Here is a 16,853-nt window from a genome sequence, read left to right on the forward strand (position 1 = left end):
CCAGAAAAAAATAAAGACAAGGGTCAGCGGAATACTGATAGTCAGCAAGAATGTTTTAAGTTTATTCTCATAACCACTGCCCCAGAAACCATATACAGTATATCAAAGATATATCACTGTTTATATTTTCTACCTTATACTGTTTTCTTTGACTATTGTGCAATTGTTAGAAAAAAAACTCATAACTCACAAGATGAAAGTCACAATTCTTTTTAATAAAGGGCTTTAAATTGCTCACTCACAGTTTAAGTTCCAAATTTTCGGCCTCTCCTTTGGTTCCGTACAGCGAAAGTGTGATTGAAGGCTCCATCTCTGAGCGATGCACTTTGCTAGTGAAGTGAATCTTCAGCTGATAGTGGTAAACTGTAAACCAGAGCAACAACATGCATCATTTAGGAAACTTGGGCTATTGTAATAAAGCTGTTGCACTTTAGATTTATTTGATGTGTTTAAAGCAACAAAAAGTTTGATCTCTGAAAGCCTTTAAAAGCTGGTCATTTTCTATGTTTCTGTTATTGTCAACAAATGGCATCATCAGCATTACACAGGGTCTGAAGGGGAAAAGTGAATAATGATGTGCACACGATTTTCTAGTGCTAACTTTGAGCAAGTACAAGGCAAAAAAACCCACAGGGACTGCTTACAATACAAAGTACTCTATATTCATGAGCACGAGCAGGAACTACTCGCTAGACTCTGTAAAAGTCATTGCCATTATGAGTTTGTGGAGCTGTTTGCCCATTTTTTCACAGTAAAGTAACAGGTCATCCAGTGCAGTGGTGTGGCTTACTGATGTGCTTTTAAGAGTTTTTGGACAACAATGGGTCTGACAAATAAGTTAAATACAGTTTTAGATACACTGACAATACTTGTTAGTCAGATAGGTTTTTAGCGGACTCTGGCCTTTCCATGGGATTTGTGACTAAATAAACAAACTATAGAAACTTGCCAGCCTTATCCTTTAATTCCTTTTTAATCACTCTAAGTAGTAAAATAGTTCCCACAAGATAAAATATCCACTAGAAAAATGAAAACCAACAACACTTTAGTTCTTCTGATGCTAAAGTCCACCGACCTCTAAAAGGCATGGAGGGTCGCGTCTTGGTGTACATCTGAACACTGCGTGCTTTGCGGATCTTGGTGATGTTGTATCCCACCGTATTGCAGCGGCTTTTGCGGCAGCTGAGACACATGCCACGGTCGAACATAGCGTTGCTACTGCATCTGTAGGCCTTGGCCGCTTCTTGCTCGTTCAGCAGAGAGTCGATGAACAGGTGGACCGAGCGCTCGTGCTGACATTTCACTGCATCAGTGATAGCTGAGGAGAAAAGGATATGGATATTTAATTAAACATATACACACCACTTGTTCCATTTCTATCCATTTGATGACCACACTCTAGATACATTTACTCTACCTGTCAGCCTTTTCAGCCACAAAGCCTGATATTGCAGCTGACCTTGTTCAAAGACTTTCCTCAGCCATGTTTGGTGCAACCAGTAATAATGTTACTGCTATGACACATTAACAACAAGCAGCTCCAGTGTTATTACGCTGCTGGACTGTGTGCTCTGTATTGTGGACTAATCATGAAAAAATATGCACTGTGCCCTCTTTGACTTTGTGACTGGATAACAACTGTTCAGTTATGGAAATCATATGTCAAGTTGATGTAAGTATTTCAGAAATCTTTTACAGAGAGATTCTGGAACTGCTGAAAAATCATGTGAAAAGTGTCTTGCTTCTTTCTACAAACATAGCTCTGGCTTTAGTCAACATCTTTTAAGCTTGGCAGCATTTTAAGCATCCTTACCAAATATCCCAAAGTTAGCGATATTCTTCAGGCCCCCGCTGAGGTTGCAGCCAGGCTGGAAGCTGCCTCCATTGGGGTAAATGTCCACATGGCCAACAGGCTGCTGGATCCCGATGCTAAGACCCAAAAAGCTCCGTGAGGAAGTATGAAGGACGTCCACAAAGTGAGCGTCGTCCGGAGAGAGGCGTCTGTGGGCGTGCTCCCCCTCAAAGTTAAGACCAGCTGGGTCCAGACCTGCAGACAGAGTCAGGCAGCGGTTCAACTGAGTTCATCAGCTCACAGTTGACTGACCAAACTGAATCATATGATCATAAGATCCACTACCAAATGTTGTATCAGAATTTTGTTTACCGGTTATTCTTCCAACTTTATTGGTTGCAAGGCTTCCAGCAAATCCTGCCACGTGAGCCCCGAGGCTGTAACCAATCAGATGGATGTTCTCAAGAGGCATGTTGGTGGTTTCCTTTGAAATTACATTTAGGAAAATATGACTTAGAAAATCCGTTAAACAAATACTCTCTTTAAATGATAAACTAAACAGAAACCAGGACTTGTTTCATTCCAGAAAATCTTTATGTTAAAATGTGACACATCCTCTTACAATGTGGATTAATGCTGTGTTCACTAGCTAGTTTACAGACATGCGCTTGAATCTGAACAGCACTACAGTATGGGCATTTTCATACCTATAGTTCATTTGCCCTAGTCCGAATCAGTGGACCAGTTTGGAAACTTGGTCCATTTTCCCCTCAGTTCAGTTTCCTTTCACACAGAGAAAAATGCCAGCGAGCCAAAATGAATCACTTACAAATCACGTGAGAACATTCACTTCACTCACTGGTTAAAGGAGTAAATAGTCCTATGAAATAAATTTGTTCTGCAACATAGAGAAACAGCATAATCTGCATTTGTTCATAACTGTGGTAATTATTTGGGCAATAAGCCAAATAAAACGGTGCCAACAGAATGCCGAATGTACTTTGAGAAAATATTTTGATAATACAATACTCTTTCATGCTTTGCAAAGAACACGTGCAACCTGCAGTCAAGCGAGCAGAAAAAGGGAGCAAATACTGAGCCTATACAATGACATGCTGAACCATTGCACTCCTTGTAGTTGTTCCTGCTCAAGGTTGTATCATGTTCATACCACAAAGTTCCAGAGTTTGTTTGGAACCGTACAGAGACCCCTCTTGGTACATTTGTTTGGACCACACCCGAGTGTGATTGCTGCCTTCACACCTGCCCAAACAAACCGCACCAAGTGGGAAAAAGAAACCAGTGTTCAACTTAACCGGACTAAACAAGGCCGTGTGAAAGTGCCCTCAGGCATGCTACTGTAAAAGTAGGTGTATAAGTTGTCACTAAACAAGTTGCTGGTGCTTAATAAATGTACCTGTAAAAATGTAAAGGCTTGTAAAGAGGAACATTTTTATTAGTGACTATCTGCTGCTTAAGGATACAGGTTTGTTAATTTATTGATGAGTGGAAAAACTCACGATCACTGTAAATTAAGTTTTTCTTCATTTTTACATTAATAAAAGTTAAGAAGCCATTACTAGATTTCTTCTTGTATCAAACAGAGTGTTCAAAAAGCAAATAATGAGCACAATAGAGCTTCTAAGTTTGCCTTTTAATAAAGAGGTAGCAAAACACAGTCTACTCTGATGGGTGTAATTCTGGAATGAAACCTATAATATTCTGATCCAACTGACCTCGATCCAGTCAATCAAGCGAGCGATCTCCTGTCCCACTGCTTTGGTTTTCTTAGCTGCAATTGGGTAGTGGTTCTGGGCTGAGGAGAGCCAGTCTACCACAATGACATTGGCCGACTGCTCTCGCTCATAAAGTGCTGACACCATCTTAGCCACCCAGCTTTCAAACATACCACTCAACTGTTCAAATGACAGACAAAACATTAAAGTTACAAGGTGATACGACACTGCAACAAGGTCACTTGCTACTGATAAAATTTTCATTCAAGGAGGTTCAGGAAGAATTAGCCCATTTGACATCCATAGCCTATTGTCAAATCTAAGCCACCTTCACTTCATCTTTGCAGCACAGCACAGTCTTTGGTATTAGCAACAAATAGAAACACCACCAGTCAAAGGGGGTTTATACCAAAGTAGAGCCAAGTGAACAAAGCCTTTGGGGGGTTTAAAGCCAGACAGGTCACATGGACAGTCTATATCTCTGCTCACCATCCAGCCATGGATCACTAGGAAGGTTTTGGAAGTGCTGTTGAAGCTGCAGGCTGCCAGGGAATCAGGATTGCCAGGAACAATATAGCACAGGTCATCATCGGGGCGGGATGGTTTGCGGAGGGAGAATCTGGCAGTGGTTTGATGGGTGTCATCCTTATGCTCAAAAAGGTCTTTTAGGGAGTCGAGAAAGTTATCTGAAAGAGATGAAAGTTTATGAGGATATTTATTGTTTATTATCCAAGCATTAATGTGTAGGTTTTGAGGAGATAAATCTAATCTAATAGTCTGGATGGGAGCTACAAGATGCCTGACTAGTGGGTGACTGGCTCCAGTAAGTGGGGCCCCTCGGTAAATGAGCTTCCACCCTAGTCGAGATCAGTCTTCAGGGATTACAGGAGTTCAGTAGGTCAAACTGAGCTCCATAGAAACCACAGAGATTTTCCCCAGCTTTGTTCCTGCTACCTCACCCACTATAATCTGCCCAAGTTTCAGTGGTCCTGACACAGTCACCTGACTCAACTCAGCTGGGGGGTTGTGCTGGTTTTCAGAATGGGGGCTGGGTCGGTGGATGCAGGAACAACACAGAGAAATACAAGGTTTATATTGCATGAGATGTGAGGGGCCATATTGTGAACATAAATGATCATAAGTACACTTGGCTAAGGCAATTCCTGTTGTTGCTTGAACGTTTTCATCACTTTGTCTCTGCCGTGTCCAGGAAACAAGCATATCGTCTCTCATGGCCAATAACAGTCAGCAACAGGAAGACAACCGGACGCGTGATGAATACTATGTCGAAAAGCGCAATCCTTAATGTTCTCACTTAACACACTCATACAAAAGTAAATTAGCCAAATATCCTTCAGACGAGACCTGCACCGGTGTAACTGCCTAAACCCTCCAGTTCCAGCAGAAACTGCTGATGTGAGTAAAAGGGGATGAGGTTAAACTCACCTAAACGAGAATCTGCGGGCTCTTCCGTCAGGGATGTGACATATGGCACGGCTGCATTCAACACCAGAAAGTAGACAAACCGAACCTGCGACGCTTTCATTTCCTTTACAGCTTATTCCTCGTAGAGAAACTGCCTTTAACAATAAAATGAAATCACTCAGGTATCGCAGCAGAAGAGTGTCTAATCGCTCTAAAAATAATCCAGCCCGTCCTGTTGCGCGCAGAGCGCAAATATCTGGCCCACCTTGTACTGGTCGAGTCTTAAATAGCACCTCTGACAAGCCACTGGCTGCTGCGGGTGGGGAATGAAAAATACTTGTAAAGTTTTGTCATTTGGCTGCTTTATGAGAGGCACTAGCAGCACTGGTTGGCAGTATAACGTTTCGTTAAAGCCAGTAGAGTTCACTGTGCAAGTTTTTCACTTTCTTAAATGTACTTAGCCAATTTACTATGTAACAGGTCCAACGTGAGGAATGGATTACAGAACTGCTACATGCTGGGTTGAATGTTCAGTTACCTACTTTTTTACTTAACTGATGAAATAACTGATTGGATATCTGACTGCTGGAAAACTGATTATTGATTTATGATTGATTAATAAGTGATGCAACTTCACATAAAGTTACAACTGCAGAAAACACACCCAGCCCTGATTGCTTTCCAATTTGTGGCTTCAAAAAAAGGTTCATAATAATAATAATACAGCTGGATGTAGCATAACTCACATTAAAACACAGAATGTGCTTCACAAAAGATCAAAATAAACAACAAGCAAAAGACATATTTAAAGGGTAAAATATAGTAAATGTTTATTGGCAAAAGACAAATTCTAATTGTCTTTAAAAAGTTGAGGCATAGCTTCTCAAATTTTATATATACTATACATAATACTTTGCCTGCCATTGCTGATTAACATTGATGCCTCCGGTTCAATCTGTTGACATTATTTACACTGAGATTGCTCGATGCAGGAGTGTTGTGCACAGATAGACTGACACTCAGTATGCCACTGGTCACCTACATGGCTGCATTAAGCACTATTATGTTGAAAGCTTCAGCTTCTATGTCTTAAATGCAGTTAATTACACATTATAATTATTATACAGGAGACTAAAGGAGTACTCCACTGACTGCACTTTCAGTCATGTGTGCTAGAAGCAAGCAATGTAACTCTGAGCTTCAAGCAGCAATGACTTTTCAAACTCTTAGTCTTCAGACCCAGCCAACGCTGACTCAGATATATCACTTGCTGATACTTAACAGATTTGGGCAGCTCTCTCTGGAAAGACTTTGTGCAACTTTCTTCACATATCCAGCAGTACTGCACAGCACCCGTACACAGACTTTGATGTGTAATGTTGGTGGATGAATGAAAGATACTTGACACATTTTATATATTTTTTAAATTCTATTTATACCCTGAAATTTTAAAATTGTTTGGATTTTTGTCTCAGTTTTAACCTTAAATGTTTTTAATCATAAATGTATAAAGATACTAGTTTTTAGGGATCTTAACAAACATTACACTAAATGTATTTTTTATATATAAAAGAATTTAGAGTACATGCTAGTGGTATGCCAGCCCATATTGTGTTATGGGAGGTCTTTCCCTTCCTCTTCCACACAACAGATGTTCCTCAGCCAGACCAGCTAAGCAGTGGCTGAACTGTTTTCCTTTACTTTGGCTCCAATTCAGATCTTCTTCTCCTCCTCTTCACTGTTAGGAAGAGCCTGACATGGTGATAGGAAGGTGATGAAGAGCAGTGTGAGTCAGACCTCCACAGCATTGTTTGTGCCAGCAGAGAGGGAATGTGGACAAAAACCACATAGTCCATCAGATCTGGAGACAACGAAATGTCTTAAATTGTCTTTACTTCCAAGACAGTATTTCCTAACCTCATTCTCAGAATGGCACATGAGCACATATCGCACATGTCCAGATTCACAGATACAAGTCTGAGTGTTCCTTGGGGTCTTGCTGTTCCAAACTAAACACTATTATGTGAACAGAATATTGTGTGCCAAAAACAGTTTCGCAATATGTTTTGTACAGCTATTTCTTACTGACAGGCTGTAGGGAGGCTCGCAGCGAATCCAACAAAAACATTTATAGGGAATAATAAAAACATTTCTCAGGAGTATACAGACTTTCTAGGTCTTCTGATTTTCAGGAACACACTGGAGCACACTTTCTTCTTCTGTGATTCACTGATAACCTGAGGAACTTGAGAAGCTTTTGTGAATCAGTTCAAAGTAGGCTGCAGGTTGGTGGCAGGCTACTGTTTTAAGTCATCTTAATAGTTTCAACAATGCACGCCAAATAGCAACACAAAATCACTGAGGCACATAGAGAGAAAGTAGCTGGGCATTCACAGCTGTATCTCTTCCTCAAGGTTACTTTTACGTTATTATTATTTTCCCCATATACAGTTGTTTTCAGGGCACAATAATGCTGATGCTTGCATTCATTCCTATCTGGTGTTCTTGTTCATGACAGTATGGTCAGATAATGGATTTTTGACTTTCATCTTTTCAGAAAAAACACATCCTCAATCAAGAAACTCAAAATATCAGAAACGCAACTGAGACACTGACAAATGATTGTGTTTCAGTAATAACTAAAAGAACAAGTGAAAGATGTGATTAAGAATTTCTTTAGTATCCCAGACAAGTGGACTTTTTTTGGAAGATAAAGGAATGACCTATGCAGCAGATTAAGCCCTCGAGTTTCAACCAGCTAGAATCATGTCAAATAAAACTCCAACTCTAGTGACAATATGTTCAAACCTATACAAAGCCAAATGAAGGGCTTTCTAAGTTAGCTGCAAAAAGGCACAGATGTTGTGTATGTACAAGCTACAATCAACTGTACTGCAGGTCTATATCAAAAATATGGAAGCCATTTGCCTGAACCCAAATATATTTTTATTCCATATTTTTATACATAGGCCTGTGGAAGTGCTGATTGTAACTTGTACATGATTCATGATTACCAGGTTTAGGCTAATTAACTCAACAGGCTTCACTTGTGTGAAATGTTTAAAGACGTATCAAGTATATACAATAAATCTGACTAGTGATTAGATTTTCATATCTAGCACATGAATAAGTTAAAATGATTTGCATTTAATTTTTTTCCAATATCTTTATCACTTGTCAGTCTGAGTTTCCATGAGTCTTTCCTATAGGTAGTTCCCTTAGAGGGATTGTTTGTCCTAACTGGCATTTCAAGATATTTTCACAAGCTTTTAAAACTTTTTTTTAGTCTAACATTAGACAGAGTTATATGGAAGGTGTTTTTGCAGTAAGACATGGGAGTGACAACTTTTACTCCAACAGCATTTCATGGTGTAATTGTTTAAAAGTAACTTGGATGGTTTATCTTTTTAAAATTTTTATTAAGCCATCCTAGGCTCTATATTTATACATTGCATACATTTCAGTTCATAAAGGTAATTGCACTCAACAGCTGGCATAGGAGCCAATTTGATCGATCTTCCCAAAGCCTCGTGCATCAACTCACAGAATGCTTCATTTATAAAAATACAGATGACAATGGAAGCCTGCTGAAAATATATTACAGCTTAATATACACACGTATAAATGTACAATCAATAAATACAATATGAAGTATTCTTGAGATGTGTTATGGCTATTAAGTGGGCCACACAAATTGTTTTAAAGTCATTTTATAAGGTTTGACCTTTCAAAATAAGGGCTGAGCTAAGTCACTAAGGTAACAGTTTCAGGTGAGACACTGTGTTTTAAGGAGCACTTAACCATTATTGGATGATTTAAAAATGATCAGCTCATTTTCATAAAAAATGACCAAACTAAAGAACACCTGTGCCTGTTGGACTGCCTTCTCAATGACCTTCAAATCTGAAACAGTTGCATAAAACATAGTCTTTTAAAGTGACCAGTGACACAATAACCAAATGTAATCAAAGAATAAGGCTTCAAAACATAATACAACTCTTTTTTTAAAAGAGGTATTTACAAAAGCTGCTGTGATTCTCTGTTCAGTAGACAGTAAATACTTCTTTGGTCCCTGGTGATCGTGTTGGTATTTAGTGGTTAGGTAGAGGCAAAGATTAGGGGAAAAATTGTCATTCTGCAAATATAAAAATAAAATAAAACCAGATGTGTCTAAAATATGCCAGTCACTCTGAATCGTTTATCAATCTCAGATTTCATAGGCAAAGAACACACACCAGGTCAGGGGGTTTAAAATACATTGAAGTCAGTATCAACAGTACATATAGGCCACAAAAGCAAATGATTACAAAGTTATGGAGCAAAACCTACTGAAAGTGTGAATTTGCACATCATCACAGAGAAACCTGTAACATTTTTCAGCAGCAGAGAGAGCTTGTGAGCTGACTGACTTCCAGCAGCATGAACAAGGTTCTGCTGGTTGCACTGGGAGTTGAGGAAACAAAGAGAAAGGTCAGGAAAATGCAGCAGTCAGCATATGTCCAGTTACTTGCAAAGGCTTTGCCAGTGTTGCTGTGTACTGTCCATCTTTGGATATGTAATGTAGAGATGGATGATGTGCATGATGTGGGCGTGTGTGTTCAAGTGCAACTTCAAGCATCATTCTGCCCAAAAAGGCTGCCCTGCATTTTCAGTTTGTGCATCCTGCAAAGAAGACGAGACAACAATGACCAGGAGGATTGTGCTTGTGATAATACAGCCTGATTAAGGTACGGCTATAATCTTTTAAGTAAAGTACATTCAATTTAAGCAAACTAAGGTAACTATAGGATAAAAATCTGTGGAATCTGGAGTGTGTTGTTTTATGGCAACACAGATCAAAAGTTATGTTGAATAGCCTCCCTTGTCACCTTTCTCGTTCTAAATGACAAATATATGTCAAAAATAACTGAGTGTTTTTATATTACCCTCTTTCTCATTACAATTGATTTAAATGACTAATTTTAAATATATATACAAAACTTTATCAATCAAATATGATCTATGGCAACAAGCTACTCACACACATCACCCATAAGCTTTAGCTTGTGGGTTGTAGCATTTCTAAAGAATGTGGTTTAAGTCAAGTTCTTCTTCATCCTCCTAATCTAACAATGTAGGTGAGAAATATTTGGGAGGAGGCCAACAGTTTCCACCATATTTACTAATAATTTAGTGACCCAAATCAACTCCAGAGGATTTGATTTAAGCTAACGACTCTACTTTTGGTTTCACAGTGACATTAACTTACAGCTTCCCTTTACGGCTACTGGTGTCTTCCTTTGACTTGACAAAGACTGCATCTTCTCCTCCCCTGACAAGGTAGGCAAATTCTCCATCTTTTGCACCAAAGACCACCCTGAAATCAATCAGAATGAAAAAATTCTTTTAAATGTGATGTAAAACAGTCATTATGTTTTGTGCATAAATGTCACTAGCTCTATCTTATATGCCTGTGGTGGTGATATCTCACTTGGACTGAGTCTCTCCAGACTTGATGCGCAGTTTTCGGATGTGGAACTGGCTCCTGCCCCACCAGTTGGGCCAGCTGATGATTGAGTCCTTCTCCCAGCGCAGCTTAACAATCATCAGGTCTCCGATGTCAACGTCAGATGTAATGAGGAAGGACAAAGTGCTGTTACCATTGAGGACTGGCCTGCAGGTTGAAAGGACAAGTGGAGTTATTCTTTTTTGTAACTTGCATGTGAATGTCTGTGCGTTTTCAGTTTTCACATGATGGATCTTAGAACAGTTTACTGTTTGGTGTGCATACAGGACGAAGGAAATGCCCTCCTTCTCTCCATTGGTTCCATACAGGGAAATCTTCATTGGCTGCTCTGTGAAACTCAGCTGATCCCTGCTGAAGAAATGCACCTTCACTTGGTAATGGAAAACTGTGAGAGGGGAGGAAACAGAGTCGGTTTTACACTTTGGACATGCTCTGACACACGGCTTGACGTATTTCCAGCAAACAGCCCTCTCATACCACCACTTACAGTTAGTTTAATACTAGAAAATCCCTTATGGAACCTAACCTTTCTCCTTATGCGACAAGTCAAGAAATTTCCACACCGTCATATCTAACTATTTACTAAACATACACAGCTTTTAACATACTGTACATTCACATCTCTAAAATATCAATATTCCTCAAAGGTCTAACAATAATACTGCTGACTTGTGCCAAAGGCCTAACTAAACCTTTCCATTGCTAGTGTACCTCATGCAGTGGTGTCACATTACTTTGACATACCCTGAGCCACTAAAATACCCATGACCGCCTCTTCATGTTACTTCATGAGTGCTTGCTACTCGTTGCACATGTGCGCTTGCATCAAGATTTAAAAATTTCGAACAACATAAAGTTCAAAGACTATGTAGTCTATTTATGCCAACATACTATTGTACTAATATTAATTCCATGTTCAAATAACCATATCCAGACTGAGACATTTCAGTCACAGTGGCTCACACACTGAGGATTACCACTATTAAGGTACAGTATGTGCATCAGCCAAGTCAGCAAGTACATGAATCCAGGCAAACTATTCTGCACTAATTGAATGAATTTCTTTTCTTACAGGACCTACAAATTCCTCATAAATAAATATAATTTACAAATGTGATATTCCCTTTGGGTACATGTCTTCTTTTGGTATTTACCTTTGTACGGCATCATTTCACGGGTCTTGAGATACATCTTGGCGCTGCGGGTCATACGGACCTTGTTGATATTGTAGCCCAGCTTGTTGCAACGGTTCTTCCTGCAGCTCAAGCACAGGCCCTTGTTAAAGGCATCTTTGGAGTTGCAGCGGTAGGCCAGGCTCTGCTGCTGGGTGTTCAGCAGAGAGTCAATGAACAGGTGGATAGAGCGCTCGTGGGAACATTTGACAAGCTGGTCCATATCTAAAACAAAGAGCACAGAAACCATGAAAGCTGTCGTTTCTCAGATGACGCAATGCAAAACAGGAAATGTCTTCCTTATGTGTGGCTCTTTTTGTGCCTTCACATGTCAGCGCTGACAAAATCCTAAGCCAGCTGGCACTTCTCAATTTGTTCTGCCTTGCTCAGTTAAATTACTTGCAAACAGCTAAGGGTGTGTGAACTAGTGAACTTAAACAGAAGGTGTCTGTGGCAGTCTGTTCATCTGTCGCTGTTATACAGTGTCTCTTGACACCATTTAACTTACATGAGACTATTTTGATAATTTACTACACTGTTGTAACAAATCTTTCACTATAATCTGGACAGAAGTTGGTATTTAAGTGGTCACACAGGTGGAGGTGGAGAAAATTTGGCTGTTCATCTGTCGCTGTTATACAGTGTGTCTATTTTGATAATTTACTACACTGTTGTAACAAATCTTTCACTATAATCTGGACAGAAGTTGGTATTTAAGTGGTCACACAGGTGGAGGTGGAGAAAATTTGGCCTTGCATAGCTGGAAGCGTTCACGGCTGCATAGCTTAGTAGAGTATGAAAGAGCCCTTGAATGGCTTTTAGCTCACTTAGAAATAACTTTGCACATTCTGCAAAACATCACATAACTTCACAAGCACAAACTGTCTATACAAAAAACAGTTCCTTGTAGTCACTGGTCTTGTAGTATATAGAAACCAGCAGTGATAAGGGTGGATGCATGCCAACACAAAGACTGAAAACTGAGCAAAGTAGCAAAAATGTATTATATCAAGCAGAGGTGCCATGAACATCAAACAGTAGAAAGTATCTGGAGTACATACTTTGGAGAGCCTTGATCCCTCCCATTGCAATCCCCATTAAAGTATTCTGAATATCGCAGCCTGGCTGGAAAGTCCCTCCATTGGGGTAAATGTCAATGTGGCCCACCGGCCTTTGGATGCCGATGCTGCGATCTGGGGAGCCCCTGGTGTTGGTGTGCAAGACGTCTACAAACTGGGCGTCGTCTCGGGACAGGGTGCTCTGGTCATCTGCATGCTCGAAGGTGGGACCAGCAGGATCAAGACCTGTAGATGAATAGGAGAGCAGAATAGGAGAGCTGATTGTGGCCTCACTGAAGAAGGTGTTTGTTGATGTGGACAAGAAAGCAGAACGTTCAGTTCTATGGTTTGGTGTACCTACTGTAAAAAACTGTACATGAAAATATCTGAGCATGTGTTTCATCTGGCCTTGATGCAGTTGTGCAAAACCACTGATTAACAATGTGAAACAGTGGCTGTGGGCCATAAATGGGCTGCTGCTCACAGATCAGTCAACACACCGTTATTCTAAGCAAGATTTCAAAGCTAGTTAAAGATAATCCTGACAAATAGGGGGCTCAGACTCATATGCATATACACATACAACACAGGCCTGGAATGCAACAGCTGACAGATTATATTTCATTACAGCGTTACGCTGTTTCACAAGCTAGGCTGGGAAATATTGTGTGCATACATCAGAGTATAATGCACCTACATGCATGTGTTCAGACTAAAAGACAACATCTAGACAAAATTTTCAAATGGGCCACAATGTTTATACTTAAAACACGACACATAATTGGATAGATGCATTTGTGAAGAGGAGGTACACACTGCTAATAAGGGCAGAATTCACCTTCAGGGAATCTTCTATTTTAATCAATCACAATAGAATAATAAGAACTAAAATCTAATAGACGCATCATGCAGTTTAGCTGTATATAATGTAATGCAAGCAGAAGAAGATCCTGCTTAAGTTAACCCTCACCTGTGATCCTGCTGATCTTATGGTCGGTGAGGTCCCCAGCAACTCCAGCAACATGTGCTCCCAGACTGTAACCCAGCAGATGAATCCTCTCCCACGGCAACTGCAGCTCTTTCTGAAAGGAAAGAGACAGGCGAGAGGAATGTGTTAACATGCATTAAAACAGATTAAAGTGAGCCCTTGTTGGAGGGGTTAAAACTAACGGCTGGCAAAGCACTGCAGCACTTTGTTTAAGTCTGAGTACAGCTTGGCACATTATCTAAGACAGGGTTATTTTGAGTAATTTTATGCTCTGCCAAAACATTACAAGCTCCAAACTTGGAAGTAACAAAGGACAAGTATTACTCATGGCCATTTTTGCCTTGAAGCTGCTCTTGCAAGTTTTGTGCTCCACTAAATGCTGAGCTGTCAACCAGCTTGGACCCTATTCAGAGAAGACACTCACTTGTATCCAGGTAACAAACTTGGCAATGTCACGGCCCACTAGTTTGGTGTAGGCTGCAGAGGTCGGGTAGTGCTCGCTGGCACGGGTCAGCCAGTCCACCACAATCACATTGGCGCTGGGCTCACGCTCGTACAGAGCGGACACCAGCTTGTGCACCCAGCTCTCAAACATCCCCGTTACCTATAGTAACACACACATGCACACATTTCTGAGGTCAGCTGCAGTACGGTGTGATTTATTCTGGCCTTAGCCCTCACAGCCACAGTGTCATCAGGTTCAAGCCTTTTTGCATGATGGACTCTAAATCACATTACAGGAGGAGACACATAGACTGTCTTCAGGGCGAACTCAGTCTGTTCTCAGAAATTATGCCTAGTTTTGAGGATACTTGTTACATTCATGAGACTACATCAGTTTGGACCAAACTCACGGTTTTCGATCAATTTGTTTGTTGTCAACATTGTATTGCAGGACATAACCCCTGTTTATTTTGTGTAACATATCATTCTATCCTGTTATTTGGTATAATTTCAATACATGATTATCTCTGAGCCAGAAGGAGAGTTTTTCTTTCAAACTCAAAACACAAATGGTCACTAATGAAACAAGCTCCTAACATACCTGTGATTATTATCATGCTGTTTTATAGTAATATAAGCTAATGACAACTTTAACATGAAATATAATGCATTTATTCTGACATACCGACCAGCCATGTATCACAAGGAAGGTCTGAGTTTCAGAATTGAATTCACACTCTTTGATGGTTTCTGGGCTGCCAGGCACGATGTAGCACATGTCATCATCTGGGATGTCTGCTGTGCGCAGGGAGAACTTGGACACAATATCAGTGTAGTCTGTGATCCATTCAGTAGTGGTCAGCAGAGGGCTGGCAGTGACTGTGGAGTTTACTGTTACAACACACACACACACACACAGAGACAAGCAGACAATGTGCAGGAGATTATTAGATTGTTGTGGCATGATAGAAATGTAAATGGTTGCTGCCAGTTGGAATTCTGGCCATCAGGCCTATAATACTTATACTATTGTTACACCCTCGAATTATATGCATCCACAACAATCATGCAAAGATTTGAAACACTGATGTCCTATTTTATTAAAAAAATACTTACAGAAACAAAATAACATTGAAGTTAAAACGTTTTTACTGAAAAAACCTAACTTTTCATTCATATTATGATGCCTTGCTGTCCTTAATTATACTAAATGATCATTTATGTCACCAGTGCTACTCTGCAGCAACACAGAAGAGCATGGCAGTGTCGCCCTCTTTTGTCTCACTGCATTTCTACCAACACACGTTTCCAAAATAAAGATACATTAATTAAAACTGGGTAAACATTTCTGCCTAAAGTAACTTGACAGCCTTAATGATTCCAGTTTTGTGCCCTGAAATATCAAAATAATCAAACAAGTCTAAAAACACTAAATACTGACATATCCCATTTCTTCTACTATAGCATCGAAATAATGTGATTCCATTATAAGTTATTCCACACTCCTTTTTGCCTTCTCCCTGTCCTTCTTCAGACAAAAGGCCCGTGGCAGCGGCTCTTCTTCGAGCACACATGGAGCTGACAGTATGAAATTCGATTCAGACCTGAACGTATCATGGTATTACTGCCAACACGGAACAGCATGCATTTATTAACCCTCTCCCCTGCATATGTTCACTTTATTAAAGATAAATAATATCCTATCCAAAGACGGTAATTCAGTGTAAACACGACATTAACTCGCTCTTACCAAACACGGTGGTGGTGGCGGCTTCAGTGTTAGAAGAAAAAGTTGCAAAGACTTTCGCCAAAATTATCCAAATTGATAAAAAGGAGATATTTTCTTTTTCCATATTACTGGGGCTTTTTATGTAAAAAGTATTAAAAAAAATATAGGATGTAGCTCACTTAAAGCCAGTCGGTAATTAAAACCACAGATCACAGGTCACGTGGTACTGACTACGCTGGGAGTGAAGTTTCTCGGGGTCTGTCACTGAGCCGCTCCAGGTCATCTTTATGTGTTGCTCATTTGAATGTTGAGATCTGATTGGCTGGAGGTGATGGGGCGGGGTTTAAACTTTGTCCCTGTTCCAAGGGAATCATTCACAATCTTTGTCCCAGGAGAGCAGCGCTCAGCAGTCTGCATGTTGCCTCGGCACATCATCACTGTCAGTTATCTGCTATTTGTTAGAAACTACAGGAGGAAAGTTGCCTTACACCTAAGGCTTTGTGTGTGTGTTCGTTCTTGTACTTATTATGAGGACCCCAAAAAATGTTTTTTTGTTTTGCTTTTTTTGTTACAAAACAAAACAAGTTAGTTACAAAGCTTTGTTGGAAAGCGAGTACAGTTTGGCTGGTCCTCACCTTCTGAAACAGCTTATTGAAGGTTAAGACTTGGTTTTAGGGTTCAGGTTAGAATTAGGTTTAGGTTCAAGTTTAAGGGAAGGGCTAGGGTTAGGCATTTCTGTGGATAAAGGATAGGGTAAGGGGCTAGGGAATGCATTATGTCAGTGAGTGTCCTTACAAAGATAGACGTGAAAGTGTGTGTGTGTTTATTATATTCAGGTCAAATCTGTATGTGATAGAGCTGATTTTATGGATTGTGTGGCCTTAAAAGTCCTGATACAGGGAACTGATGCTGTCTGTGAGGATTACAAACTACTGTGCTGTGTTCTTCCCTCCAACTGGACTGCCCAGAACATATTTTATAGTCTCACAGTACATAAAACAAC

The 16,853-nt window shown here is 40.1% G+C and overlaps 2 protein-coding genes across 2 annotated transcripts in view; both read right to left on the bottom strand.

Annotated features, from left to right (window-relative positions):
* Positions 1 to 5,238, bottom strand: part of LOC109967441 (lipoprotein lipase) — a 6,451-nt gene extending 1,213 nt beyond the window's left edge. The window contains 7 exon segments of the mRNA XM_074527664.1: positions 179 to 363; positions 1,076 to 1,318; positions 1,814 to 2,047; positions 2,165 to 2,276; positions 3,529 to 3,708; positions 4,018 to 4,214; positions 4,975 to 5,238. Coding sequence (XP_074383765.1) covers positions 179 to 363; positions 1,076 to 1,318; positions 1,814 to 2,047; positions 2,165 to 2,276; positions 3,529 to 3,708; positions 4,018 to 4,214; positions 4,975 to 5,074 — 1,251 coding nt within the window. The 5' untranslated portion in view covers positions 5,075 to 5,238.
* A 3,954-nt stretch (positions 5,239 to 9,192) lies between these two features.
* Positions 9,193 to 16,097, bottom strand: lpla (lipoprotein lipase a). Its single transcript, XM_020613041.1, has 10 exons — positions 15,872 to 16,097; positions 14,807 to 15,012; positions 14,102 to 14,281; positions 13,660 to 13,771; positions 12,693 to 12,935; positions 11,614 to 11,856; positions 10,724 to 10,844; positions 10,424 to 10,606; positions 10,202 to 10,309; positions 9,193 to 9,615 (listed from the first exon to the last, which is right to left on the bottom strand). Exons 1-10 carry the CDS (start codon positions 15,972 to 15,974, stop codon positions 9,564 to 9,566), a joined length of 1,551 nt encoding a protein of 516 aa, XP_020468697.1. The 5' UTR covers positions 15,975 to 16,097; the 3' UTR covers positions 9,193 to 9,563.
* Positions 16,098 to 16,853: the final 756 nt, after the last annotated feature.

This window comes from Monopterus albus, unplaced genomic scaffold, assembly GCF_001952655.1.
Source record: "Monopterus albus unplaced genomic scaffold, M_albus_1.0 scaffold129.1, whole genome shotgun sequence".
NCBI lineage: Eukaryota > Metazoa > Chordata > Actinopteri > Synbranchiformes > Synbranchidae > Monopterus > Monopterus albus.